The sequence below is a fragment of the Solanum dulcamara genome, chromosome 5 (genome assembly GCF_947179165.1).
Source record: "Solanum dulcamara chromosome 5, daSolDulc1.2, whole genome shotgun sequence".
In the NCBI taxonomy this organism is placed as follows: domain Eukaryota; kingdom Viridiplantae; phylum Streptophyta; class Magnoliopsida; order Solanales; family Solanaceae; genus Solanum; species Solanum dulcamara.
Window position 1 is genome coordinate 49,087,922 of NC_077241.1, and position 18,645 is coordinate 49,106,566.

Here is an 18,645-nt window from a genome sequence, read left to right on the forward strand (position 1 = left end):
TCAATATGTAATGCAAGTTTAAAAATAATAATAAGAAGAAATGCTTACTCAATTGGGAGTTTCTCTGATCGACAACCATCACTTATGAGATAGTGATGATAGAACAAAGCGATGTTGTTGACATATCCATCCAATACCTTACCAGGGTAAAGGACATAACCATCTAAAATCCAATCATCAAAGCCCTCTTTTTGGGACTTAAGAGGTATAGCCTCCATCCTACGCTGGTGTTACACCCCGTACTTTGATACCTTGGAATGCTTCTTAAGTTTCTGGGAAGACTCTTAAATTTTGTAGAAGTCATCATGTGAGTCGGATAATCTATAATGCTATCAAATAATCCTAAGGAAAAGAGAAGGAGATACTCCATAATAGAGAAGATTGGAAATAGGGTCATAAGAAATCGGAAGAAGTTGGAGGTCAAGTAGTGAGTCGTAGGACTTGACTTACTTGTGAAAGCTATTACTTGGGACATTTTACATACTAAGCTACTTGAGTATACTTTGAGCTTAAGTAGCAAGGAATACATAGGCTCTTGAAGTAAGACGAGATTACGGGCTCACGAAAGAGAAATAAGGAAACGACGCGCCTACTCGAAGCAAGTAGGTGATGCACCTACTTGGACAAGCAGGTGATGCACCTACTTAGGGTCAAGTAGGTGATGCAGCAGCTTGGGTGGACCCCATGCTGCCATGTGGCGGCTTTGGATTAGATGCATGATTGAGGTGGCGCCCTAGGGGGCTGCCACGTGTCCCCACTTAAGGACACATATATATACATGTGTATTGCTGGATCAACTCACTTTTTAGCATCTTTACACTTAAAAACAATTGGAGAAAAACTTGGAGAACATGGAGAGAGAGCTATGGATTTGGTTAAGCAAGGTAAGCCCTCCGATTTCATTTCGTGAATTAATTATTTAAGGTATTCTTCGGTTAAGCAACGGTGTTTAACAACATAAAATTTATAGTTGGGATTTTGAGGAGGTTCTCGTTCTTGTCAACAAACCCATTTTTGGAATGAGACTGTTGTTAGCAATAATAGTATAACTCCTTGTGTAAAGCGTCGTTTCGAGTGATTCAAGATGTTTTGGAAAGATATTTCATAGGGATATAACTTTTGTTTATATTATAAAACCCAGTTTTTCTTTTATCTTCTTAAAAAAGGATGATGAAGTATAGGTGAGGTGCTGCCCAGATTTCATTTCGGAAATCCTACACGGGCTGTTGTTAGTATTTTGGGCATATCTTTTGGTATAGAATTATTGTAGGGTTGATTCAAAATTGTATGCGACCCTAAGACACATGTATATAAATTTAATTGAGACCACAAATCTTGTTTCTCTAAATTACCCCTTCGAAACTAAGCGACAATACAAGATAGTAGGCTGTCAAGAATTCACGTTTTGATAGTTTTGGAGACTTTGATGAGTTTAGGTTAAGGTAAGGGTTTTTCTTTCAATTTGGAGTTTATGGTGTTGTTATGAAGTGTATTACACGTTGTGTAAGTGGCTGGAAATATGAAAATTCCATAAATATGCCTGATGTTCGAAACAAACTAAATTGGAGTCGCTATAGTTAAATTGTAGTCGAAGCAAGGTGTTGTGCTTGTGGTGTGTGGATACAGATGTGTGGTGTGTGTTTCAGGGCCTAAATGTGTCCTAAAAGAGGTGGGGGAGCTTCTTTTTGTAGCCACATGACACCTCCGCTTCGTATGGTTAAAGGTTTTGCAAAACGGAAATTAGAAACCTTATTTTGGTATCGTGGTTTCGAGCGAGTCATTTGGAGTTTATGTGGTATAAGATTGATGTGAATTGTATATATATATGCTGAAGGTTATCATTTTTGGTTGGATGTATCTATTAGGAGTATAATTGGAAATTCGGATAGGGCACATTATAGGGGAAATGCTGCCCGATTTTCGTTAACTCTTTAACTAGTTAGGGAACTAGTCGAGAAAGAGAGCGAGGGGATGAGTTCTACAAATACTCGTGTGTAGCCTAAGGTTCTGGAAAGCCAAGGGTTGTTAATACTCTTATTGCTTTTATGTTACTTAGGTTTAAAGGACGACGAGACGAATGGAATAAAAAGTAACCCGTAACAGGTATGTAAAGCTAACGTTTTCTTCTTTTGGCATGTTTTGGCATACGTATGTAAGGCTTATACTTTCTTTTAGCATGTCTTTTGCATAAGTATGTAAATATTATTCCTTCTCTTAGCATGATTTGACATAAGTATACAAAGCTAATCTCCCTTTTGGCATGGTTTTTACGAAACAAGTATATGACTTTCATATGATTCCAAAGAAGTTCCTATTCTTAAAGCCACTAGGATGGCCAATTTCTCGACTTCCAAAAGATATTTTGTTATGCCTTGATACATATATATGATTCCTAGAAGTTCTATTTTGATATAGTCCATAGTGACTTTCAAAAGGTACTTGATATGACTTTTGTCTCGATTTTGAACGAAAGCTCATTTTGATTATTCCGTCGAGTCTCAAATATGATTTAAATTGCATATAGTTTCTCACTACTCCACTCGTGGATGCCTCAATGTTTCCTTCACCGAGCCCGGGCCAGGTTTTGTTATCGTGCGTACTTCTCTGCATTATTCGTCGTGCCCCAACGTGAGGGGGCAGGTACGACCTGTACATGGGATTTATGGAGTTATGATGTGCCATGTACACATATGATATGACATGATCTGATATGACCATCTGATATGATATGATTTGTTACGGAGATATTTCCTACTCTTGATGTATGTTGTGATGTGGCACCAGTGACGGGGTGGAGACCACATTTTGTTCACCGCGTCCCATAATAGGGCCGGATATGGCATATGTTTATCTGCATACATTATTTGTGGTTATGAAAAACATTTTGATATTCTGGGTATTTAGCTCACTTTTGCACCTTCTGTTCTGGTAATGGCTTTACTTGTTCCAGTCCATGATTTACATACTCAGTACATATGTCGTACTGACCCCCCTTTCCTCGAGGGGCTGCGTTTCACGCCCGCAGGTATAGATGTTAACTTTGGAGATCTTCCAGCTTAGGGTTTCCACTCAGCCATGTTGGAAGTGCTCCACTATTTCGGAGCCTAACTTTTGATACTGGTCATTTAATATAAATGTTTGTTTATTCAGGGGTACGATGGGGCCATGTCCCGTCATATGACTAGGCTAGCATTCTGTAGAGGTCTGTAGACTTGTGATGTGGGTTCTGTATATATATTTTGGGCTTTATGTTCCGTGATGGCCTTAACGGCCTTCGTATGCTACATCTATTTTCGTGCGCTCTCTAGCGATATTTTTTGATTTCTTCATATGTTTATTCGGCTAACATACTCAGTGGGGCTAAGGGTACGTATGGGTGCCCTAATCGGACACCAGTCACGGCCTATGGAGTTGGGTCGTGACAGCTGGCTATGTAGTTCTAGGGTTTGAGTCAATTAAACTCTTACCCAACTTGGTGCGCAATACTACTTTCAAAATTTGTGCTCATATTAACATTATCATCCAGTCTTATTGTAATTTTATTTAAAACATCAAACTCATCTCATTACCTCTTCATCAATCATTAGACTTCAAAACATCATTTACATCTCATCAAAACATCTTGGTCAAAACATCTTTTAATCAAATTTATTTAAATTCAATTCTTTTGCTTTTTCAAAACTCAATAAAATACATATATAGTATTAATTCAAATCACTCTTTTTGTCAATGAATATTAAAATCCAACATCTTTACTCAAAACACGCATAAAAATATTCATGAACATCAAATCAATTAGGGTTTATAGGAAAGTAGCCACGAACAATAATTCTAATAATATAAGAGATAAAAATAATAATAATCTCAATGCATAAATATATCTAAGTCAATAGAAGAAGAATTAATTCATTTGAAATTCAAGATTAGGGTAAAACTCAATTATAACTCAATTATGATGAATTTAAATATTGGGCGCATGGACGAACTCAATCCAATGCTATGAATAGCCTTACATACCTGTAATGTGAAGCTTTACTCCAAATTGAAGAACTCAATGAACACTCTTGAACTCCTAGCCTTTTCTCCTCACCAGAGAGTTTTATGTACTACCCGGAGTATAAGAATCACCGAAATAGTATTTCTACACTACTAAAAATTAAAACTATATTTAAAAATGAGTAAAGAAGTGTATAGAGAGAAGAGTTGTTTGAAAAAGCTTGATGAATAAAATGAGGAAATAAGGTGGGTATTTATATGTGTGGAGGAGAGATCTAACAATAAATAAAAATAATTACAAAAGATGATCTTGAAAATTCAATGGAGGATTGTGATCTAATGGATGATGTCAAATGGAGGACTATTGATGTCATGGGTGATGTCAAATGGATCTAGATCTTTCCATGGTTGGTGAGATGAACATATACCTTTTTCAGAGCTGCGTTTGAAGGATTTGGTGTCCATATGAATTGTATATCTAGAAGTCTATTTTCATGTCATTCAAGAATCAACCGATTTGGAGCATCCTACCATGAGATATGATTTATTTTCTACAAATACTATATTTCATCACAGCACCATGTCTTGCAAAAATTAATTTATTTGACCTACTTATCCTCCGAATCTTAAGATATGGTCTAACCAAAGTTGTAGATAATGACGTTGGAAAAATTTGAATCACCTAATTTGGACTAACCTATGAAAAGTTATGCCCAAAATACAGAAGTAATATTATTTTCATCAAGAATTGAAACACCACATACAATATTTTAGGGGGTGTTACACAAATTGATGGTTATACCGATGGAAAATGGTTCTGACTAAGGTATGATGAAAGAGAAAAACAAAAAGGATTTGAGGGATATGCCACACGCCTTGGTTGTTACTTTATGACATTCGAGGGACGTGCCACACGTCATGGTTGTTATTTTATGATATTCGAGAGACGTGCCACACATTGTGGTTGATACTAAGTACTAATCGAGGGTCGTACCACACGTTGTGGTGGATGCATGGACATGCATGCATTATTTTATTGGACACTCATTGCATTGCATTACATCCATTTAAGTATTTGAGAATTTGTCCATACTTTGTGTAATTGTGACTGATATACATGCGATATTGTTGATACCTAACTAGCCTATCTAAATTGTTGAGATGCACTTTGACTTATGTTCTACATGAGTTATATATATTGTTAGACTGGGATGTTCTACTTGTAAGTTGTAGTTATGGAGGTTCAGATGGCATGTCGGGAGTACTGTTTCTATTTAGCTTTATATTTGTTTAGTGTCTTGTTTGCTGAGTACCGTGTTGTTTGGTACTCAATCTTTTCTATCTACACTTGTGTAGGTTCTGATCCCGGATAGTGATACCATTTTCTTTTCTTCATCCACGACTATTTGAGGATGCTTTAGAGGTAGCTATCAATGCTAGTCATTATGTTTTGTTCTGTTTGAGAAACAAAAGCATCGAGACTTGTATTTATCTTTCATTTCTATTGTAATAAAGGCTTGTACATGTGACAATCAGTCCTTTGGGTTATTGTAGTTGACTAGGACTTTCGCTTTTATATACTTATCTATCTACTTAAATCGTTTCCACATTATTTTTCATATTTTTTTGGATTTGGACTGACTTATCTAGTGAAAAAGGATAAGTGTCATCACACCCGGAATCGAATCGTGATAGAATCAGTGCATTTTTTTAATCAAAATACATGTATTTATGTACTGATATACTAAATATTTAACACCAAATACATTAATAAAATTGACATGAAATATACGGGATGAAATTGATATCAGATATACTAGATGAGATTGATTTTGGATACACAAATACATGAAATTAATATTGGATACACATATACATAATTTGTGAAATTCAGATACATTTTGAAATATAAATACATGGAGAAAGAGGTGAGCGAGAGAGGGAGAGAGGTGAGCGAGAGAGGAGGAAAGACAGCGAGAGAGTCAATGTATTCCAGATACATGTGAAACACGCTTGGATATAGTGTATTTAGAACAAATTACGCTAAATTTGACCCACATGTATCTGAGATACATTTATCTGAGCCCGTTAAATACATGTATCTAATGAACAAAAATAATCTAATGAACTATTGTGTGCAAACGTAATTACAATCTAAACTAGCGATATATATTCCCTATTGATTGTGGCCTCCCCTCCCCTAACACACCTCATCTAGCCCTCATCCTACAATCTCACACCCCTACCTCTCTAGCTCCACCTTCCATGGTATTTGTCTAAATTATATACAAATGCTTTTAGAATTATATTTTTAAATTTACCAAACACACACACAAAAAAAAGAAATTCACTTATTTTCCTAAAAAAAATTAAAAAATATTTTCCTTCGCAGCGGATACACCTTAGAGTAAAACAAAATTCCCAAAATTAAGTAGGCGTTTGGACATGCTCTTTTACGTTGATTTCATATCATGAAATAAAATCTCAAATTCACCAAAAATCATGATATGGGAATTTCAAATCATGATATGGGATATTTTAAATATAAAAATCGACCCACAAGTTTATATTTTATAAAAATAACTCATATTTAATTTATATATATCTACTAGGTATTTGTTTCATATGTAAATAAAATTTATAATTAATATCATTACTTTTAAAATCGTTTATATCTTAAATAACAATTATTCTCTCCAATATAAAAAATTTTTTGACTTCAAATCAATTCTCAGTTTATCATTTATATTCACCAAATTTATTATTTTTGATCAAATTTATTACTACTTCGTTCAAGCCAATGTTTAATAAAAAAAATTCATCATTATATTGAGTGGAGAAAACTAATTATCACTATGGTATATGTCATTAATTGAAAAAATAATTTTCTTAGCTACTAATAACTTGAACACTACAACTTATGTTCAATTTTATTTTTTTATTGAATTAATTAAGGATTGATCAATAAATGTTGTATTTTTTTCGAATAACTTTGTGATAATGTATAATGTGATTTTATAAACTTTTATTTATTTGGTAAGATTGTATAAACAATTAGGACAATTTTGATAGTTTTACAACTTATGAAGTTTTCATGTTTATGAGAAAACATACAACATAAAAAGTCCAAATCGTATGTCCAAACAAAACTTCAACTTCATTTCATAATTTCATATTATAATTTTATATCATAATTTCGTATCGCATGGCTAAACGACCCATGGGCCTAAGTATCTTTTTCAGTTTTGAGTTTTGGATTCAAAATTCGATTCTTCCATCCTCTTTTTCTTCTCTCTTTCTTTTTTTTGGGATAGAAAAGATATTTTATGTTTTTACAGTGATGGTTATGGTGACTTTGTGGAGATCGATGGTGTTGCTAAGAAAATGTGAAATATACGAAAAAATTTGATAAACACTAATATACACGATAAACTCACATGATATACATTATGGCAGTGACTCTCCCTGAAAATCAGTGTATGCACCTTGTATTTCCTATATCTCAGTGTATATATTTCATGTATATCATGATTATATATACATTTAAGGAAAATGAGGCAAATGATTAGAGAAGACATTATACCTTCTAAATATTTTTTCAAATTCACCATTTAGTCTTTTCTTTTCGTTGTAAAATTATTATTTTTAATCTAAATGGTACTAGGTATTATTTTATGGTGAATTTTTGTGAGAGTAGATGTTATAGCTCGAAAAGAAGGTCTGAGTGCAACATCTTCATCCCACGAGAGTTGTATGAGTTGTATCAGCTCTTCAAGTAGCTCATCATGCTGCTCCGGAAGTTCTGGCCTTAACCCATTTTCTGCAACTTCCAATGCTATCTATTATTCCATCACAATGAGTCAGTCAAAAAAATATAGTATTACTCTCTTCCTATACCATATTACTTATCCACTTCTCTAAAAATATATCTTCTTATCAATTTACAAAATTAAGATAAAATTAATTAATTTTTTCTCACTTTGCTCTTAAAATTTATTATTTTTTTTAAAAAGTTTTTCCATTGTTAATCTTGGTATTGATGGATAAGGCACATAGTTTTAAAAAGAGTTAAAAGGTAAATTAGTAAATTAACATACTGATTTCTTACGAGGACGGTACTAATATTTTTTGTTTGTCTCTTATTTCTTTTAAGAGAAAAGGATAGTCCGGCGCACAAGGCATTCTGCGCCTCAAGAGGTGTGATGTAGATCGTCTACCTTAATACAAGTATTAGTGATGGCTTCCACAACTCAAACCTATTATCTATAGACTCACACATAGATAATTTTACCATGGCTCCCTTTTTCTTACCGAACGATAAATGTACATATTTACAAGACAAGAAAGGTGTACGTACCTTAGAAGGAGTATAATGAGTTTGAATGTAAGGATATTGTCCGGTGAGAAGCTCATTGAGAATAATGGCAAAACTATAGACATCGGACTTTTCATCATAAGGTTCTGACCGAATCACTTCCGGTGCCATGTATACATATGTTCCTGAAATCTCAAAACTTTAAGCGAGATAAAATGTGGTGGTCTACAAATAATCTCATTATTAGGGCTATATATATATATATATATTTAAGTAATTAATTATGTCTTGATTTTCTAAATCAATAGTTATTTTAGTTAATACCACAATTAACGAGACTAAATAATTAATTAACAGAGAAGGCTGACCTATTTCTCCTGTTAAAGCCTTTTCTTCATGATTCAAGAACCTAGCATGTCCAAAATCTGCAATCCTAACATGCATGGAATCATCCAAGAAAATGTTACTCGGTTTAAGATCGCGATGAATCACCATGGGCTTGTGTTCATGAAGATATTGCATGCCTTGAGCAATTTCCATTGCTTTACCAAGTCTCTCTTCAAAAAGAGGAAGAGGAATAGCTCTTTGTTTTCTTCTTTTACCAGGACCATGCAGCCAATCTTTTAGTGTCATTGCTAATAATTCTGTCACTATCCAGCCGTGGTGCGGAGGATCAAGGCATGCCCCCATAAGCTGCAGCACAAAACGGTGTCGTTGCCTCGATAGCGTCTCGACCTCTTGAGCAAAGAAGCTAACACCGTTTTCATTCAAGAGAAAGAACTCGGGCAATACGCATTTAACTGCAACTTCATATCCTCTCCATCTTCCTCTGTATATATGTGCTGTGCTTCCTTGAGCCACTTCTTCTTCCACTTCAATCTGGCCCAATGCATGAACTATTAATAGATGCATGTCACTTAAAAGTTTTAGTTGTAAGAGAGAATATACTTTTAATTGGAAACTATGTTTCTGATAATTCAACACCAATTATGTTTCGTAGATATTTCAAAATCCAGCAAATGGTGAAGCTATATAACAAACATTCAAAAATCGGTACATGAAATTATTAATGAACATGAATTACACTTTCTTATAATTAAATGATTATTTATAATTATCTTTTAGCTAATTTTGTAATGTAGAAATCATTTACATCTACTATTTAGTGTATAAAAGTAATTAAATTCACTAGAAAGTATACTAGCAATATCTAACTGTTTGCAACTATAAATTCATGATAAAAGCTCAAAGTGAATTAGTGATATTGTCTAAGAATTTTTCAGAAAGAATAGGTGAACTTAGGTTTATAAGCAGTATAGAACAGAATGAAAACTAAAACTATTATAGGGTTAGTATGTCAATCCTAATTGTATAACGGGGTCTTGGTACGTCAAAATTTCAATATTTAGAAAAAGTTGGTATCATGATTATCCAATTGTTCAACTTTTAACTACTGCGACTATTAATTACTCTTTCACTTTTGGCCCAATATGCAAATGTTGTTAAAAAAATAATCAGCAACTTAATTTTCAAGATAATGGAGAATCCAAAATATTGTACAAGGAGAATGAAAGAAGAACTCTAGAAGGTTTCTAGCAATAAGTGGAAGGTGCAATTCTAGAATATTAACTCCACTAAATTCTTTCATCACCATTTAATTTTTTATAAATAGAAATGGTTTATTTCATGAGATGTATGTTTACTTAAAAAAAAATGAGTTCTCAAGCAAATCAGAAGTCAGTGACCAAGTGACAAATAACAGAGTATATTGCTAGAGGGCTAGTGAGAGAAAATATCCTTAATAATAATAAAATTCAAGTTGGCAGCAATCAATCAATTATGTCTGCCCAATAATTCTCAACAAAGTGGTATCAGAACACAGTGAATCAAGAGAAGTAGCAATTCAAAGGAAATCCACCAAGCTACTTTCAAAGACTACATGTCAATGGACATTAATGAATGAAAAATTTTGCAAGCACCCTCGACAAATTGAGAAGCTCAACGCAAGCATTTATGGATCATAAAGCAAAACAATGCAATATTATTTTTGTAGAAAAGAATTTTGAGATATTATTGGTGGCTTAGACGCCACATCACCAACTCTGTTGAATCAACAAAAAGGAAAGGTTAAAGTGAACGTTTTCTTCTAAATTTTGACCGTTATTTTGTTGTCTCCCTCGATGGGAACGCCGTCGGTGCCGTCACTTGATCCAAAGCATCTTCCACCTGGAAGTACCCTAAGGTTCAATGATACTGATGGAAACAAGATGTCTTATGCGAACAAGCTGACTGATGCACCAAGTTCCTCTGTGGTTGCACATCGCCAGGAACAAGAAAAGGTGAAAGTTAGAAAAACGACACATAATGGTATGCCAGTCGTGATTTTCAAAGCTAAAGACTACTATGGTGTGATGGCAAATCAATGTAGAAGGACTATTGTTGGAAGATTTCTGAAGATTCGACCCCAAATTGACAATCTAAGGTCAAAATTTTCAGAAAAATTCCCTCTTAAAGGTTCGGTTAAAATTGGTGTTTACGATAATTTTAATGTCTTTATGAGTTTTACAAACGATGAGGATTACAATTTTATTCTCTATAAGCGAGTCATTGAGATTGACGGACACCAAATTTGACTACAAAAATGGACTCCAGATTTTAAACCCGAAAAAGATCTGCCGATCGTTCCTGTGTGGATTTTATTGCCAGGTTTGCCATTTCATATGCATAATTGGCATTATATTCGTCAAATTGTGGGAGAGGCCGGTACCCCTATAGAGCTTGATGTTGCTACGAAGAGCATGACCAGACCAAGTATGGCCAAAGTAAGGGTTGAGATTGATCTTCTCAAACTATTGGTTCACAAAGTATGGGTTGGATTGGAAGATGACAAGTGCCCTCTCAAAGGTTATGAACAAAAATTAGAGTATGAGAATATACCTAAATTTTGCAAGCATTGTAAAAAATTAGAACACAATGTGGCTATTTGTAGAGTCTTGGAGAAGATGAGATTAAGGAAAGGAGATGAAGCAAAGAACAAGAAAGACAAAGGTTCTGATGAAAAAAGAGAGGAGGAAAGGAATAGAAATAATAGTGACTTAGACAAATCCAATGAGAAGGATGGTGGTACTGTGCTAAAAAGCTTTGAACAGAACCATGATGCAAGGGGCAGGGCAGCACAGAGGAATAATGGCAATATGAACAATAAGCAAAGAGGAAGAAGTGAACCTCCTAAAGCTATTTTTAAACCAACAGGATCAATCTTTGGAGTTGACAAACCATGGCCAATGAATAATTATTTTACCAAGGATATAAGTTGGGCCAACGGATTTCTACAAAAAGATTTCAATAATGGGGAACCAGGAAAAGAGTTTAACATCGAACACAATACGAACAAAATTGATGACACACATTAGAAACCTATGAGCTATAAAAGAAAAAATGTACAGACTAGTGAGGTTCAGGTGGAAAAAGAAACTGCTGCAAAGGATGACATAAATCAAAACAACAACATGGAACTGGAAAGTGAATACATTCAACTCAAGAATCACAATGAACTGCAAGTTGTTCTGTTTGAAGATGGTTGGAAAGTTGCAAATAATAAAAAGTCCAACAAATCATCTGGAAAGAGGGAGAGCAACAAAAAGAATGTGATCTTAGAAGGTGGCAACAATCAAAAGAAAATCCTTTTTAATGCCAACATTACTCAAAATAGCTTTGATGAGCTCATGAATGAAGAAAGCATTCAACAATCCAACCCAAAATTTACAACTACTTCCACTAATAACAAAAAAAAAACGGGGAGATGAAGATGATGAGGATGAATGGGCTGATGTTACCTCTTCAGAAGAAGAGGATGGAGAAGAGGAAGATAATACATCAGAAGAATCTGTAGATGAAGAGCCTGACCAATCAATTCAAACTATTGCGGGAACATCCTCTCAAACAATGAATTCGAAAGGTGATCATGCAGATATTCAAATACAAGGCAATGTATCAACAACGGAACTTGGAAAAATCAAGATAGGAAATATAGTCAGAGGTTCCCCTATTACTAGGAATCAAAAGATGAATTTCCAAAAAACCAATCAACCCCCACCTTCTCAATGATCAAAGTCCTCAATTGGAATATTAGGGGGATGAAGTCTCGAGCTTCTATTGAGAGATTAAAATTCATGGCTGATACTCACAAAATTTCTCTAGTTGCTATTCAAGAGCCTTTCATTAAGGAAACAAAAATTGAGGATTACAAATACATTCTTGGAATGGAAGGATGTTATGCTAATATGAGCAATAAAATATTGTTGTTCTGGAAGCATAACTTGGATTGCAATATATATGTTAGTGAGGATCAGATGGTGACTTGTAAAATTTATCACAATTCTCAAAATAAGGAATTTCTTCTTTCTGTAGTGTATGCTAAATCTAAAGCAATCGGTAGAGAAGATTTGTGGGGTTATTTGAGGACCATCTCCTCTGTTATCAGTTTGCCATGGGCTGTTTGTGGTGATTTCAATAGCATTTTATCAGTTGAAGAAAAGCTGGGAGGAAAGGATCATAGACTAACTAAGAGCATTCCTTTCATCGAATGTTTGCAAGACTCTGATTTAAAAGATGTTGGTTTCACCGGTAACAGATTTACTTGGTCTAATGAAAGAAAGGAGCAGGCTGTAATAAGGAAAAGGCTAGATATGATGGTGGTAAATGGTGATTGGGATGATTGTTTCTCTACGAATGATGTTCAACACCTACCACGGGTAGGTTCGGATCACTGTCCACTTTTGATATCCTTTGGTAACAATCAGGAGACTCATATTAGCTATTTTAGATTTCTTAACTTTTGGACTGACATAGATGGCTTCCAAGATGTGGTTAAAACTAATTGGATGTCTTCTACTAAGGGAAATATTTTTTGGGAGGTTCAACAGAAGCTGAAATGCACTAGCAGAGCCCTTAGCTTATGGTCTCGTACCAAGATTGGAGACATCTTCCTAAAGGTGCAACAATTAGAAGAGAAGGTTAATCAATACGAAGAGATCTATATAAACTCTATGAACCAGATAGACAGGATGAACTTGAATAAGTCTAAGGCTGAGCTTATAATGTATCATAAGCATGTTGATGCATTTTGGAAACAAAAAGCAAATCTTAAATGGCACATGGAGGGGGATGAAAACACCAAGTTTTTCCATTCAGTAGTAAAAGGGAGGAGAAAATTCTTAAAAATCCATAGACTTAAAGTTGATGATCAGTGGATTGAAGGTGATGAAGATATAGTCATGGCTGCAGTGAACTTTTACTAGAATCTTTTCTCTCAAGGCAGTACTAATATTGATTCAAACATTATGAAGCATATTCCCAGATTCATAAGCGATTCAGATAATGAAATGTTATTGGCTTCTCCCTCTTTAGAAGAAGTCAAGAAGGCTGTTTTTGACATCAATCCTAATAGTGTAGCTGGCCCCGATGGTTTTAGTGGTTTATTTTTCCAGAAAGCTTGGGAAATTGTGGGTTCAGATGTGTTTGAGCTTGTCAAGGCTGTCCTCAGTGGCAAGCAGATTCCTAAATACTTTACTAACACTTGTTTAGTTCTTCTTCCTAAAGTTGATTTTCCTCAAACATTTTCTAAGTTTAGACCTATCAGTCTAAGCAATGTTACTCAGAAAATCATTTCTAAAGTTTTAGATAATATTATTCCTAGAATTATCTCTAACAATCAAAGTGGTTTTGTGCAGGGCAGGTCGATTCGAGAGAATGTTCTGCTAGGGCAGGAAGTCATCCATGAGATCAAACATCCCATTAAAGGAGGCAATGTTGTGTTCAAGATTGACATGGACAAAATATATGACAGGATGTCTTGGTGTTTCTTATGCGCTGTGATGAGGAAGATGGGATTTGAAGAAGCCTGGATTCATATTATATGGAATCGGTTGTCCAATATGTGGTACTTTGTCGTTACTAATGGGAAGAGACATGGCTTCTTCAAATCACTGAGAAGGTTCAAGCAAGGAGATCCTATCTCCCCTTCTTTGTTTATAATTGCTTCTGAAGTTCTTACTAGGATGCTTAATAACTTATATACTAACCCAAATTTTAGAAGTTTTTACATGTTACCAAATGGACCTAAGACCAGTCACCTTTCATATGCTGACGATTTAATTATCTTTTGTGCAGGTAAGACCAAAACTTTGAAGCTGATCATGGTATGCCTGGAGAAATATGAGTTGAATTCGGGTCAACAGATCAATAAAGCTGAGTTATTTTCTGATGAATGATAAAACTTCTGGAAAAAGAGCCGAGATTGTTGCTAAGATCCTGCAGGTCAAAAGAGAAATATTTCCTATAAGTTATCTTGGTTGTCCCTTAACTACAGGATATAAGAAGATGCAATATTTTACAGAGAGTGCTACCAAAATTCTTAAAAAACTTAGCTCCTGGAACTGTAATAGACTGTCCACGGGAGGAAAGATTATCTTGATCAAACATATTCATTGTGCCATGCCTATGTACCTTTTATCTATTTGCCAGCCTCCAAAAGAAATTTTTAAACAGATTGAGATAATTTTTGCCAACTTCCTATGGGGCAATAAGGATGGAAGAAATAGATATCATTGGGTCAAATGGCCTAGTTTATGTGTCCCTACTCTTGAAGGAGGCGTAGGTATTAGACCTTTACATGAGATTGCTGGTAGCTTTGCAGCAAAGATTTGGTGGAATTTTAGGACAAAACAATCTATATGGTCTGATTTTATGAAAGCCAAATATTCTAGAAGAATTCATCCAGTTGCTAGGAAATGGAGTTATATTCATTCCCATAACTGGAAAAGAACGATGAAAATCAAAGACAAGGTGGAACCTTTCATTTTATTGAAGATCAATGCTGGCAACTCTAATTTTTGGGGGGACAACTGGACAGGACTTGGTAAGTTGGCTCAATTTGTGGAGGCATCTACCTCCATAAAAGGTCAGGTATCTTATTTCATTGAGAATGGCAGGTGGAATTACAACAAACTTCTTTCTGTTCTTCCTCTTGGATTAGTTTCTCATGTTCTTAGAATTACAATTAACTCTCCTAATCTACTTGACCAACCTATTTGACGGCGAATGAAGATGGGAGATTTAGTTGTAAATCTGCTTGGAACAATATCAGAGAAGTTCATAATATTTCCTTATTTAACAAGATGATATGGCACAAACAAATCCCATTTAAAGTTGTCTTCTTTCTCTGGAGAGTTTTCGAAAGAAAAGTTGCTATAGACTTGAATGTGGAGAGATTTGGTTTAAATTTTCCCTCAATATGTTCCTGTTGTTCTACAAATCATAAACAAGAAAATGAAGACCATTTATTTTGGCACAACATGATTAGCAGGAAGATTTGGGAATATTTTAACCAATTTTTTGGAGTTAGATTGACTAGTATCAATCTGAGGCAACACATCATTTCATGTTGGATGGTTCAAGGAGAAAATCCAATTCATGACATGGTGGTTCAAGTCTTACCTAGTTTGATTATTTGGAATGTGTGGAAGACTAGATGCAAGAGTAGATTTGAGGATGTCAGGATGTCTTCTAACAGGATTATTATATTGATCAATCGTCATCTCAATATGGTCATCCACAAAAAGTTTAGCAAGATTCCACCTTTCTTGAATTGTGACTTCTGTATCAAATCATTTCAACTGATAAACAACATATTTCCATGACTCTTGTCAAATGGACCTTTCCCATAAATGGTTTTGTGAAGCTTAATACCGAGGTAGCGTTATCAGAGATAGTAAAGGAAATCTTATAGCTGCTTTTGGGGGTAATTTGGGCATCAACACTAACAATTTTGCTGAAACTTTTGCTTTGAAGATTGTAGTTGAATGGTGTTCTAACAATGGCATCAGAAAACTAGAAGTAGAGTGTGACTCTAAACTATTGGTCGAATGGATTTTAGGAACGTATCAACCTCCATGGAATCTGGTGGACAACATAGTCAAGATCAAAAGAATTCTTACTCAATTTGAAATCTGGAATATTCATCATTGTCTAAGAGAAGGCTACAAGGTGGCAGATTCTTTGGCTAATTGGGGACTGAATTGCAGAAATATTAGATGGATTTATACTTTTCAACAACTTCCTAAAGATACAAAGGGGGAGATTAAATTAGACAAGTCTCAGATGCCTATTAGAGTAAATATGTATAAGAATTCTTTCCCTTCAGATAGAAACATGTATAGAATGTATTTGTTTGATGTGCCTTGATTTTGAATGCTTTGTATAGGAGGGTGCTAACACACCTCTAACTCTCTCTATTTGTGAGCTTCCAGTTGAAATCCTGTCAGCCATTGTGAATGGAGTTTATTCTATTTTGGCTGGTTCAAGGAGTCAGATCTCTAATATGTATTTTGGCTTCTTGATAAATAAATGCATCCTCTCTATTGGAGATGGAAAAAAAATGTATGCATGCTTTCATTGTAACAGTTGAAGATGAGTTCTGGTAATGGATTAAGAACGCCAAGACATTTAAAAAAGTCTGGGACATGCTGCTATTGATTTTACGAAGAATAATGATGTGATTACAAAGACTTAAGAATGAGCTTTTGTTGATCTCGCTATGTGCAGGGTTGGGGAAGGGTCCGACCACAAGGGTTACCTTGCATTTTTGCCAGAGGCTGTTTCCAACGATTAAACCCGTGACTTCCTGATCACATGGCAGCAACTTTACGAGTTACTTCAAGCTCCCTTCTAAATCCTTATATCATAAAATATCAAAATTAAATCTAGAAAATGCAATCATTCAGATAAGAATGCGAGGATAATAATTTGAGATCAGAGTATAAAAGCATGGTCACACTCACACATAGAGGTTGACTACATAACCAACTTTATCTAAATTGAAAAATATGTTGGAGAATGAAGAAGACTTGATGAAGATAGATGCTCTTCAATTGAAAAAAACAGACAATCTCTAAGATAATGGAGAATCTATAATGTTCAAGGAATTTTAGAGAGTTGAAAGAATGAACACTAGAATGAAAGTTTTAGAGTGAGAAATTCTAGAAGGATTTTAGAAAGTATATCTATACTATATTAAAAGCATGAAGACCCTTGAAATATTGATTGAATTTTTTGTCCTTCATTAAAAAACCCTGTCATAAATAAAACTGTCATTTACAATTTTTTCAAATTATTATTTAATTATAAAATTAGAATTATGTATAAGACCAAGAATATATTATACATAAGGTGTAAGAAAAAAAATGAATAAAATAGGGTCTCCTACTTAGGTTAGAAACCACATACGTATACAAATCCTAACAATTGGTTCAATCAATAAATTAAAGTCTTCACTCTTTATTAGAAGACCTCAAAAGTCCAATTCACTCTAGGATATATATCTAATTATTCCATTTCATTACGATCTATAGCATATTTATCTTAATTAATAACTAAAATCACTCAATTATTTTTTCTCTCCCTCCCCCCCCCCCCCTCTCTTTCTCTCCCCCGTGCTTCCTCTCTTTCTTTTCTTTTCTGGGGGCTTCTTTTCTTTCTTATTTCTATCTAGTCTTTCAATTTCTTTTTCTCCCCTTTCTAAAAATAATAATTAATTATTCGAATTTAAAACTAATTTAAATAATACCAAAATATTTGAAATTCACATATAATACTTATAATATATTTGTATTAAAATTATTTTAATTATATATTCACTACATTCGTTGAAATATGCCTATATATTGATTTCAAAATGTATTATAATTATTGTTTATTTTTTCTCTTATTAATGGTGCTAAAATATATTATTATATTAAAAATATTTTAGTTATATATTCACCATGTGCATTGAAATATACTTATAATATATTGAATTCAAAATATATTATAATTATTTTTTATTTTTTCTCTTATTAAAGGAATATATTATTGTATTGAAAATATTTTAGTTATATATTCACCACATGAAACATGCATATAATATGTATAATATATTCAATTCAAAATGTATTACAACTATAATTCAATATTTACATTGTTATGACTTCAATTATTGTTATTTCAACAAATATAATACATTTCTAACAACATAAATTAATTTGAATAGTACTAGAATGTTTGAAATTCACACATAATACTTATAATATATTTGTATTAAAAATATTTTAATTATATATTCACCACGTGCATTGAAATATGCCTATAATATGTATAATATATGGAATTCAAAATGTATTACATTTATCGTTTATACATATTTCTTTTATTGTATTAGAAATTCATTATATATGTATTTATATAAAAAAAGATTATTTAATTTAAAAAATAGTAAAAACATTATTTTATAATATTCA

At 33.8% G+C, this 18,645-nt stretch overlaps 1 protein-coding gene across 1 annotated transcript; it reads right to left on the reverse strand.

Moving 5' to 3' along the window:
• Positions 1–7,453: 7,453 nt before the first annotated feature.
• On the reverse strand, positions 7,454–9,246 carry LOC129889194 (serine/threonine-protein kinase STY17-like). Its single transcript, XM_055964393.1, has 3 exons — positions 8,680–9,246; positions 8,354–8,496; positions 7,454–7,835 (listed from the first exon to the last, which is right to left on the reverse strand). Exons 1-3 carry the CDS (start codon positions 9,221–9,223, stop codon positions 7,647–7,649), a joined length of 876 nt encoding a protein of 291 aa, XP_055820368.1. The 5' UTR covers positions 9,224–9,246; the 3' UTR covers positions 7,454–7,646.
• Between the last annotated feature and the right edge of the window lie 9,399 nt (positions 9,247–18,645).

Bases quoted from the DNA above. Each gene is read 5' to 3' on its own strand.
- LOC129889194 (XM_055964393.1), bottom strand. From the start codon at position 9,223: ATGCATCTATTAATAGTTCATGCATTGGGCCAGATTGAAGTGGAAGAA. The intron at 8,497-8,679 runs GTCAGCCTTCTC...TTGAGATTTCAG, and splicing joins GGCTTTAACAGGAGAAATAG to GAACATATGTATACATGGCA. The intron at 7,836-8,353 runs GTACGTACACCT...ATGGAATAATAG, and splicing joins CTCATTATACTCCTTCTAAG to ATAGCATTGGAAGTTGCAGA.